The 12327-nt window shown below is 38.2% G+C and overlaps 1 protein-coding gene across 2 annotated transcripts in view; it reads left to right on the top strand.

Moving 5' to 3' along the window:
* Positions 1–12327, top strand: part of PCSK5 (proprotein convertase subtilisin/kexin type 5) — a 199014-nt gene that overhangs the window by 125825 nt on the left and 60862 nt on the right. For both annotated transcript variants that reach the window (XM_071581350.1, XM_071581351.1), the window contains exon 9: positions 4939–5039. In XM_071581350.1, coding sequence (XP_071437451.1) covers positions 4939–5039 — 101 coding nt within the window. The remainder of the gene's footprint in view (positions 1–4938; positions 5040–12327) is intronic.

The raw sequence follows: 12327 nt of genomic DNA, 5'->3' as shown, positions 1-12327 counted from the left end.
GATATGCACAAGATATACACAGCATACAACGTGGCACCTTGAATTTTAGGTACATATAGATACAAGAGCTGTGCAGAACAAACAATAGATTTTTGTTAAAGCCTTTTCACCTCTAGGGACACAGATTTACAGAAATCAACATGTCTTGAAGGACTGTAGCAGAAGGTAAAAATTTATGGAATTGTTTCAGAAAACTCATGAAATATGAAATAGCAAGAAATGCAGAGGCTTGGGAGGGGAAGAGTGAACATGTTCTCTACTACGGGAAATCTTACTTTTTGACTTTAGTCATTAACATCCCAGTCAGTGAAACTACAGAAAAATTGATGCTGCTACCTTAATAATGACTATAGAGAAATGGCATCACCTTAGTTCTTCAGAGCAAGTTGCTTCTATAAAACCATTACACTGTCTTGAGTTTTCCCTTTAATAAATACCCAGTTTTTCTGAAAGCTGTGTTACAATGCATGTAGGAGGTATTAATGCACATTGTGATGATGCGTATAATTTTTGTCTGCATTTCATCAGGGTGTCTGTCCAGGGTTGCTAATTTCATGTTGTTGAAGCAGGCAAGTACTAGAAACATTATCATTGTCTTCAGTGAAACCTGGTTGATTCAACTGCTTTAGAAGTGGATATAACTCATGGCACTAGAAATACTGCATGGATTTTCTTGGGCTGTTTAATCAGCATTTTCGCAGATGAGCAATTGTTACAAAGATATTTGAAGTGTACACACCTATTATACTGAACAAAAGATAAAAAAAATTTTACCTACCCCACTGATTATAATGACTGCTCATACACACTTATGACAGCTTCATGGTGCTGTCCAACATCACATCCTTTTATTCTGGTTAATGATGTTGCTCTCATGTTGGAGAATTTGGGGAACCATTTTTCTTCTTGAAACTTGCACACCTGTTGGTGGTCCTGTACTCTTTTTTCTTGGGGTGAATGCAACAGTTCTCTCATAGTGCTGAAAAACATGCCTCATATCTTGGAGGTAATTTACATCCAAACATCTCAGCTCCTTTAAGTAATTTTCCTCTGAAATAGCTCAAATGGGATTTCAACTTACAGAGCTTTCCCTACCCTTTTTCTCTGAAATATTTGCTGAAAAGGTCTGTAGTTCAAATTGCTGTCACAGCATCCACTTAGAACATAAGAGAAAATATTACCAAATAAAGTGATGTCATGGATTATTGTGCTTTATATCTGCAGCTACAGGACAATAAAATCAGTCTGGAAGGATGTTCTTCCAGAGTATGAGAAATCAAGGTAGCACAATTCGCTGTGTGTGTTTCGCTGTAGTGAGAGAGGCTGTCCCTTAGGGAAAAGGTAATAGGAAAGTATTTTTCCCTGCCTGAGTTTCTGAAGGCTTTATTACCCTTTCGTCCTCCAAGGGAAGCACTTGCTGTGCCACTTTTATGAAGAGGACAGAGTACTAGAATACAAAAGACACATGCATGTTTTAATCCCTTTTTCTGCCCTCTCTTTTTCGTGGCCTTCCTTCTGCTTGTCACCAAAACACCGGCCACTCTTTTTCCAAATAGGATGCCAGAATCGCATATATCTCTGTGTGGGTGCATGTCATCCTCTAGTTCTTGAACATGTTCACCCCACCTGCAAAATTACTACTTGCATTTACATGTTATAGGCAAGGCATTGTTAGGACTGTTCTTGCTGCAGTTTCATCTCCTAATATTGTCAGGGCATTTATGAAATTTGCATGCATAAGGCTTTTCCCTACACTGTTAATTTTCATTGTCTTAATACACTTTCAATAGGCAAGAGGGCCAGAGATAAAGAAATTATGTGAATATTTTATTTAAGGAGTTCCAGCTTTTAGCTGATGACACATAAAAAATTGTTTAACAAGGTATGGATTTCTGAAGAATTTTAAATAATAGGGAGGGGAAGGGTTCTTTCTAGACTTCATTAATGAAGAAATCTGGCCTCTGGTAAATTCAATAATTTAAGGATCTGACATTATAAATGCTTTAATCTGTCTTTTTCAGTTTCTAGTCTTACATTTTGTTTCACTTGCTCACTACACATTTTCAACAATCATTTCCTAGGTGCTTGTTATGTGAAAGGGACGAGGGAGACAGAAATGCAAAGATTTCTAGTCTTAACTGTATTAATAAGAAATTATTAGCGGAAGGGTTTCTCACCTCTGATATGAAGCCACATTTAAGCCAGGGAGAAATTATTAGCTATAAGTGCTTCCAGACAATGAGATCCTTGTGTCCCCGACACTGCCTGTCAACTACAGACAGCACACAGGTTGGAAGGGTTTCTGACCTCTGATATGAAGCCACACTTAGGCCAGGGAGAACTTATCAGCTAAACAAGCGCTTCCAGAAAAATTAGAGCCTTATGAACCCAGCAGTGCCTACCAACAGGGATAGCGCACGGGTTGGAAGGATTTCTAACCTCTGCTTTGAAGCCACACTTAATAGCTAGGAAAGAACTTTCCCCACAACAGCTCCCAAAATAACATTTATTAATACAAGTATGTCACAGTTATTGTGGGTTCCACTTTGCCAGTGATAAGATTGTATTTAATTGATAATAAAAGACCCCGAAAGAAACCAGCACAAAACACATTTTACAGAGACAAACACACTAAACTCAAGATACAATACAGGAATGTATCCCATTTTAACGATAGACAGAAACTAGCAACAAAGAACTACTAACTAAAAGCACAGCCACCTAAAACATTTATCTAGACATTTTTTCAATAACATAAGACAGTCACTCTCTCTGTAACACAAAGCAAAAGGAAAGAACAGAGCTGCTTCTTATCAACAAGCATGTTGAAAAAGGAACTGCACATTGCAAAACACAGTTAGTAAAGCAGATGCTTATAAAGTAAGAATCAAAGTAGCTGTTAGCATAAGATGTAAGATAAAATGTATAAAGAAACAAGCTTTGTAAGAAAGCAAGTTACTGTTATTAGTATCAAGGTAGAAGAAAGTAAAGTTAAGAAAGTAAAGTATAGAAAAACAGAAAGCAGATGGTCTTCTTACCCCTAAATTGTTCCAGGAGGTAGGAGAAGGCAGGACAAGCTGCAGCAGCTACCCTCACAGAGACATGGCATTTTCCCTTCTCTCCTGCAGTTAAAACTGCAGCTCTTTTTATACCTTTTTTTTTTCTTCAGGTGGTTGTGTGACTAAAGTCAATCTTTTGGGGGAGTGGTGCAGATGTCTGAGGGGGAGTGGGCTCCTTGAGTCTGCAAAGGCAGGGTGTGGCAAAGAAAGGCCATGTTAATTTAATAACATCTCATTCTCTGGTAACACCCACCACTTATCAGTTTGCCTTGCTTTTGTCTTCTGCAGGGAGCACCCCTCCAGGAGGCTGAGGCGTTTCCTTAAACCCACCAGAGCTTATCAGCCCATCACCCCACAGTGCTGTTAGCCCCTTCTCTATCAGAAGTCTTTTGTGTTAGCTTGAGTATGTTTACATGTTGTGAGACTTTGCAGCAGCATTATACAAATCATATAATATGTATGCTACTGAATATGGCTAATGTAAAGTGTGGAACTTCTGTCTCCTACATACATTTGCTTATATTCTGCTCAGACAGGATGTCGGTAATTTTTAGATCATATTTTGTGTGTCTTGAGGTTTCAAAGCTAGATGGCATTTTTACATGCCCAGTGCTTTTTTGTGGTATTTGGCTTCTCCAATCATCTCTTCCGTTTTTGTGCATATTTGTATTGGGAATGAAGTAGGATACTAGTGAATTAGGACACAATAATTGTGTGCTTAGATAAGAAGCTGTGTAAGCAACTCCTCCTCTGCCCCTCAGGCAGATATTTTATGTCCTACAGTGGCTGAAATTGTGAGAATAAGGTTTGGCATGACAGATCATTCACTCTGACACCTACATGGAGGTTGCTGTGCTGAGGACTACTGTCTTTTAACAACTCTTCTTAAATCTGAGTGGGTTTTGTTTGAGCTTCTGTTAGGTAGTAGTGACTTTTTGCTTCTACTGCATTTCTCTTGCTAGAAACCACTTCTTCAGGCAGACAAGCACAGAGTATAATCACTTTAGATTAGTGTTGCTGGAAAGAAGCAGGTTTTACAGTAAACACATTTTTGGGTATGATTTACTGTTCTACAGAAAGACTGGCTAAAATTTGTTATTAGATAGAAGCATCACTTAAGTAGAAGACTCTGCTTCTAGTTGGTATTACACATTACAGTGTCTACATCCACTTAGACTACATACAAAAATATGTGGCAGCATATAATTATTTATACGTAATGCATAACAATCCAAAACTGAAAATATCTAATTGACTGGTGATGGCTGGGCCAAATTCATTATTACATCAGGATTTTCCAATTAATTACTGCTAGTTTCATGTGATTTATTCCATAAGGCATGAATGAATGATTAAACATAGTACTTAGCATTAGCGCAACTGTATTCTCCTCTGTCACATTCTTCCAGTGTGACTTCTGGCAACCTAATTAACCCCTCTCTATCTCTTTTATAGTCTCTACAATGAGCACAAGCAGTCTGTATATAGGGAACACCGTAAGATTTAGTACACTCCTGTTTGTATAGCACTTTGAGATTCTTGACATGTTCTATAAATCCAGATTGAGGGCCAGAGTTCCAGTTGTGGAGTTTCAAACCCTTCTGCAAGATTTTCTAGTTTAAAAGTCTCTGTTGATCGTGCCATGAAGAAAACGGGGACTAACTTATGTTTCAGAACAATATAGAGAACACTTCTCCAACTTCACAAGTGACTCAAGCTGACAATATGTAACATCATATATTCAGGCACCTAGGTTTTTCCTTTGCTTGCAATGAAAGAAGAAAATACCCTCCACCTACATGTGACTCACTCATGCAAATAAAACCTGCTTTGATTTCTGAAGTTGTGTTCTAAATTTCCCATGTTCAATTTCTTCCAGATCACCACAGACCTGAGGCAGCGTTGCACAGACAGCCATACTGGAACTTCAGCCTCTGCACCTATGGCTGCAGGCATCATTGCCCTGGCACTGGAAGCAAAGTAAGATCTGAGTTATGCTCTGAAAAAAAAAAAAGGCATATAGAAAGATCTTTCTCATTTGTCCAGCACCTTCATGCAAGGGATCTCAAAGTGCTTTGGAAACTTTGTCATAATTTATGGTACCCTTCCAAGATCAGGAAAGATCTTCATGCTTATTTCACGTGTGAAGATGTCAACAGAGTACTCAATATTGAAGTAACTTGAAACAATGGTGAGCACAGGTGGTTTCCATTATATGATGTGCAGCCTGCTCACAATGTCTTGAAGTACCTCACAGTGCTGCCCAGATCTGCTCTGCATGCTACTGTAGGTCATCTCCTGCATTCATCAGTCTCCTCTTAGGAATTCTTGAACATTGAAGGAGGTTTTGGGATGGTGCTAGGCTATGCTGATAAATTAATATAATATGAAAAATTAAAATTCTCAACTTATGCATGCTGACACAAGTCTATTTTTTAACACGGGTCAAGTTCCTGAGCTCTAAAAAGCATGGATAGTGTTGCTCCAAAGTCTTTTACCTTTAGCTCAGAAAAGTTTCTGTCCTACAAACATTTTCTCAGCTGCAGGATTTTGTTCTTTCTGCCTAACATATATCTTTAAAGTGCTTCATGGTGAAGAACATGTGAAGAAATGTGTGAGATTTTTCAGGTAAATTTGCATTTGAAAACCTTTTACATTATTGTGTGCTCTGTTGGGTAAGATTCCGAGTCTAAGGTGGAATTGTCCATCGCAAATCCTACTCAAAATCAAATGTTTCTAAGAGCTACGAGATTGGTTCTGCTAAATTCTGAAGAAAACTAGTTTCCTCTGAGGGCAGTCAGATCCATTGAAGGAAGTAAAACACTTGGACCCAATAATAATTTCAAATTACATGTAATTCATAACAGCAGAATTATTTCTCCATGTTGCTTTTTTGAAGACACCTTGGCCCAATATTCAGCACAGAATACTTTTTTGCTTTTGAGTAATAGAAGAAGAAGAAGAAGAAGAAGAAGAAGAAGAAGAAGAAGAAGAAGAAGAAGAAAGAAGGATGATAATAGTTTTTAATTGAAGAACCTGACATGTGTCATTATAATAGGATTTTCTTAATGCAATCATTAGAAACAAAGATATTTTGGAAAGTTAATATAACACTATTACAAGTTTTTTAAAACTTTTTAATCTCTTCTTAATCTCAGTTTTAAAATCCTTAAATTCATTCTAAACAATCTGCAAATGCAGAGAAGACCTTATGTGTGTACATTTTATTTTGCTGAACATTTTTCTTACTATTTCTTAATGAACTGAGGTTGCTCATTATTGATTTTTTGTTTTATATGATATTTTGTATACATTTTCTAACAAATGATTGTTGTAATTGAAATTTTCAAAGTGTTACAGCACACAAGTCCTAAAACGAAGCTGATTGTCACATCTTAACACTGAGAAACTTACAGTTTTTTCTCTGTGAACTTTGGTGAATATATCAGTGGGAAATTTATGTTAGTGCCTATGGACTAGTATTTTTTTCCAAATTAATAGTTGCTATGATAGGCACAAAGACAAATTTAGTAAAGCATGCTATATGGTGGTGGAGACAAAATGTACCACTAAATAAATATCCTAGGCACTTTTTGTATTTGTAGTACTCTGTTGCATGGTGCTGAAAAGAGTTTCAGGGTGAAAATGTGTTGATTTTGCCTCCTTTCAGTCTGTTCCATTTCATTATATGGAGGGGTTTTAATTGTTTCTGTATCTTAGCCTCTGTATTTCAATAGATCCAAAGGAATTATATTAATAATATTATAAATGTAGTTTTATTAATTTGTATTCCATTTGATGCCATGAATGACCCTTCCCCTGAAAAACAGGACTTCGAGCCACGTTAGTGTAGGGTAAGATAAACAGTAAAGGTCCTTTAATAACACAGGGCCTACAGCCCACAGGAATACAGGATGACATGCATGTGTCCCAGTTCTTGTTTCCATGGCTTTTATAGTAAGATCCCTCCAATCATTGCTTTACACATTTCTCAGTCCAGCCCCGGTTCCACCCCTGGTCCAACCCCCTGGAATTGGGTCTGGGGTCATCAAGACCCTCTGTCTTCATCAACTCTTCTTCCTCAGGCACACAAAGATCTCTTGGAGTTCATTCAGTTCTGGCTTTTTGGTCACTCTGACCTATGTTTATGTTTCATTCTGTAGGCCTTCTGATATCCTTCAGCTCTTTACCTTGGAAAGGAGTCTAAACAAGATTAATTAACTAAAGGAATTTGAGCTCCCTGTTCTGGGACAGGGGTAGTGATAGAAAGGCATTAAACTTAAACTGTTAGAAATATTAACCCTTTAAAAATCTACAACTACTGTGTTCCTAAAATCTACAAAATGTGAAAATCAGAACAAAAACCCTTTCGGCATCACATTCACTAACATTTCTCTCCTATGTGTACTTAAAATCTATTGCTGCTACTGACCACAGCTACTAAATAAAATAGAAAAAAAAACCCAAAGAAGTAAAAAAGAGAAACTAGTGAGAGAACTATTTCGTGGTTTCCCATGCTCAGGTTTTTCTTTCTCCAGGTTGGTCTGTGAAATTAGAGAATATGAAGTAAGGCCTTTAATAATACAGGGGTAACATATCATGATATATTAAATTTTGATGTCTGGGATTTGTTGGTGTGGAATCTATTCAGATTACTTTATGCAGTTTCTAAATGGTAATTCTTGGGTTTGTGATTTGAAATTTCAGAATGTATTTTTCAGCTGTGACACCTGCCAATTTAGGTGACCCTAAATAAATGTTAGAAATTAAAGTATGCAAAAAGAAGTTTTGAGGCTATCTAAATATTTTCTGCAATACTTTTAAAATACATGGGATGTAAAGGAAGGACACAGGATATTGCAGCTTAGTGTAACTGGTTACTGGATTTTTTAAAAACAGGAGTTGGAAAGGGGTTTGCAAAGTTAATTACATTCTCCATACAACAAGCCTCTTAAAAAATGGAGCACTTAGTCCTGAACACTTCTTGACTATGTTTGTAATAATGTATAGCTTCAGTCTACTTTGTGCTGAAAAACACAATAAATTATATCATGGAAAGGTTTCAAGCCTATGAGGTCAGTTTTCTCTAGTAGCCAAGTTTTGTTCCTGGGAGATATCAGGAATTGAACAGAGCACTAACATAGCCTGGATGTGAGTTGGAACAGTCAAGAGGTTGCTTCAACTCACACGCAAAGGTACATTAAACCAATAAAAAACGAGCGAGTCAGATTTACACTACAACCCTCCACTTCTTTCTTTGACAAGCCCCATATGGTAAGACTGGCAAATAGCTGATGAAGGATCTCTTACTGTCCTAGTGATTTGAACCCACCACTTAGCTGTTCTTCCAGCTGGGATCTGCTCCTGAAATCTTGGTGACTAATTGTTTGGGGATGGTGTTCTGCATACTACCCCAATTTCAAATAATGTAAACAATTTCTTTTTCCAATCCATTATTTGAATATCAAATGTTTTCCTTCAGGAATGAAAGAATCGTGACTGAGTTTCAGACTGTTTATTTGGAATCCCTAAGGGTGTGCAATGGCTGAGTGGGGCTCTAGGTCCTGGGGGCTTAGCCCATTACTTAAAGGGGTGTGCTCGCCCTGCTGTCCCTTACCGTGTGGTCCCCAGGGAGCCCACAAGGACCACAGAGAGACCACAGGAGAGGGACGAGAGTTTATTGCTCAAAGGTGAGGGTGTATAAGGGTTTTGGGGGAATTCTAAAGCTACCAATAGTAAGCAAAGGGGAATTTGGCTCTATGCCAATAGGAATAAAGAGTTAGCAACCAATAGAAAGGAGTAAGTAACCTCCAATAGGAATAATTCCTGAAACTTCCTTCCAGAACACCAAATACATTCCTCAGGGGTGAGATAACAGTTATCTCAGGGGATTTTGGGAAGGACAATCAGTGACTTTGCAATAAGAGCAATAGAATTTGTGTTGTACATTTAAACAACATTAAAACCCTCAGTTTTTAAGACATTAAAGTTAGCTTCTTCATTTTCTTCACAAGTCCATTTCTGACAGGACTTTTTCCATTCCAGATATTGTAAGTCGAATGCAACAAAGGGTGCAATGCAGAGTTGTAGATAATGCAACAACTGTCACACAAAGACAAGTGCTATGAGTAAATGCTTGCTTGTGTATTTCACTTCTTAGTCATTACATAGTTATATTTTTCTAATTGTAAACCAGCAAATAACTATGATAATTCACTCCACAGAGGCAGCAATGTTCGTACTAAAACTAAACTATTTGCATTGCACAGTATCTTCTGCTCTTAATACCAGAAATACCTTTTCTCATTGATAAAAATTTCAAATTTTGAATATGGGTGAATCAGAGTCAAGAGAGACAGTATGCCGATATTTTTTCTAGAGGGCATTCTGCCATGTTCCTTTGAAGAAGCCACATTTAAAAAAAAAACCTTGTGTTTCTAACAGAGGAATAGATTATACATCCCCAACTGATCTGCATGTTCCACTGTCTGTAAGCCAATGCATATTTTCCAGCCCATGGTATATAAAGTAGTTTCATGAGTGAGAAGCAACAGCTGAAATGGAACCGTTAGTCTGCTATGTTTCTACTGTGTGGTATACTCAGTGGTGTACCTTTGGAGACATTTTCTTTCTTCCATCACTCTCTTCACACAAGCAATACAGAATCATAGAATCATAGAATGGTCTGAGCTGGAAGAGACCTTAAAGATCGTCTAATTCCAACCCCTCTCCAATGGGCAGAGACACCTTTCATTAGACCACATTTCTCAGAGCCAGTCTGACCTTGAACACTTGCAGGGATGAGGCATCCATGACTTCTCTGGGCAATCTGTTGCAGCACCTCACCCCCCTCACAGTGAAGAATTTTTTCTTAATATTTAATGTAAACCTACAGTCCCAGTTTGAAGCCATTCCCGCTTGTCCTGTAACTACATGCTCTGGTAACAAGTCCCTCTTCAGGTACTGGAAGGCCGCAATTAGATCACCCTGACACCTTCTCTTTTTCAGGCTGAACAAAGCAAATTTTCTCAGCTTTGCCTTGTAGGAGAGGTGCTTTATCCCTCTAATCATCCTGGTGGCCCTTCTCTGGACTTGCTCCATCAGGGCAATGTCATTCCTGCATTTGTCTTTTGTTACATGAAACCAAGGCTAGAACAAGATAGTACTGAGAAGAAATAAAGAATTTCAGGGAATTTTGAATCTGTCACATCCATTCAGAAAAGTGACAGTGTACTACATTCTTCTAAAAGGCAATACCACCAAGTAGGATCACTGAGATAAAAGAAAAATGGAGTTCACATTGCAAGAGATCAGGAGTGTTAAGAGGTAGGTTCCTTGGAGTTTTGACAACTGAAAAGATAATTGCATACTTATCATATTGATTGATATTCTTATAGAAGGGAGAAGAGCAGTGTACTGCCTGGCAAGGTACAGTGTTGAATATGGAGAACATATTTTTGTGTCACCAAAGCTAGGATAGCTTTATTTGTCATAAATATAGTCAGAGGCTAAAAGTGTTGAGACAGCTGAGGTGAACTGAGGAAGTGCTGCCAAATGACTTCTATATGTAGGCTTCAAGTGCAAGAGGAGAAGTTATCACATAAGTCCATCAGCTTTAGCTAGGTCTTTCCTCCATTAATGGACTGCTTGTTACAGAAGGGAATGCTAGAGTGTGAGTTAGATATCCCTGTGTGAATCTTAGCATTTTTGCAGTAGTTTGCTCCTAATACTGAAGTATTTGGGAAAAAGAACCATTAATAAGTTATTAATTTAGAACCTGTGTTTCTGTTGAGCTTTAACCATCTATGAAATTGCAAGGTTTTGTTTTCCATCTTAAGGTCTTGTTTTTAGTTACTTATACATTTGCAAAGAATAATCATGTGGGCTGAAATTTTCCATTTAACTTGCTATAAAAATCTTTTAAGAAAATTCCTTCCAGACATTTAGTAAACTCAGTCTAGGTTAAGAACAAATAATGTTTGGCTGTTAAAGTTTTTTACTTCTTCACTGAGATTTCCTGTGTCTGTGCTTTGGAGCAGCAGCTAGAAATAAAACAAGTGGTTAGCCATTGTTCTGGTGCCAGGGCAAGGCCTCTAGCTGTTAAAGGCTTTTCAAAAGTCTCAGTTGACATTTCCTCAGTTGAGACTTTTAAGAGTTTGGCAGCTCTACCCTTCGTAGTTTCTTGGCTCTCTGAGTGTTCCCCAGACCCAGCTTTTAGAGGCCCCTCTCTGAAGTTACTCTTGGAGTGCTGCTGGCTGTTCACCTGGAGAGCAGGGAGCCCATCTGCTTTTTTCTTTCACAGTTCTAGTGGAAGGAAAACCAGGATGGTGGAAGACAAGCAGTTTCACTGGATTGCAGTCTGCCTGCATTCAGTCTTTTGAGATTCCATCCACCACAGTGTCATAGCTCAACTGTATTAAAAGTGATCAGCATCACTGGACTTGGAAGAAAGGTTAAATCATAGCCTGGGTAACATGCTAATCATAGCTTCCTGCATTACCCTAAAATAATGTAAGCCTTCCCCACCTGCACAGTCACAGCTGGTTCTAAAAGTGGTAACTAACCTAAGGGTTTGCTGACGTTCCTTCCCTGCTGTTATGCAGCAGACTATGCACTGTCTTTTGGACCATGCTGTTTCATTCTTCCTTTGGAGAAGGCATGATAAAGGTTATGATTTGCATACCTTTCTCTCAAGGTTTTTCTCTTTTCAATTTTATTATTATCAGCCTGCAGTTAGACCACTGTTTGATTGGGTTTTGGCACTTGTAAATTTTTCTCTCTGGGAAGAATGCAGTACTCAGTAGACTCTGAATTTTCCACCTCTGTGTGCAATGTATATTTGGAACAGGTAAACCAGAACACCATTGCTGGTGGATGTGTATCTGCCTAGCCTGTTATTCTTCCAAAGGAATACGTCTGTCATGTCCTATCACAATTTCTCTAGAGTATATCCTAAAAACTATATAAAAATAATATACAAAAGATTCGTATTACAATTTGAAAGGGATTTTGTTTTCCTTTTACAATAAGGGTGGTAAAACACTAGAACAGGTCCACCATAGAGGTGGTGGATGCCCCATCCCTGAAAACGTTCAGTTAGGTCGGAAGGGATTCTGAGCAACATGATCTAGTTGAAGATGTCCCTGCTGATTGCTAGGGGATTGGGAAACTCTTGTCTGATTCCATGGCTACAGCCACAGAATCAAAAGTCAAAAGCCTTCCAACACTGACTCATGAAGACATTAGGATGCATTGCAGAAACTGTGGA

The sequence above is a fragment of the Pithys albifrons genome, chromosome Z, assembly GCF_047495875.1.
Source record: "Pithys albifrons albifrons isolate INPA30051 chromosome Z, PitAlb_v1, whole genome shotgun sequence".
In the NCBI taxonomy this organism is placed as follows: Eukaryota; Metazoa; Chordata; class Aves; order Passeriformes; family Thamnophilidae; genus Pithys; species Pithys albifrons.
This window is presented reverse-complemented; position numbering and strand designations above follow the sequence as displayed.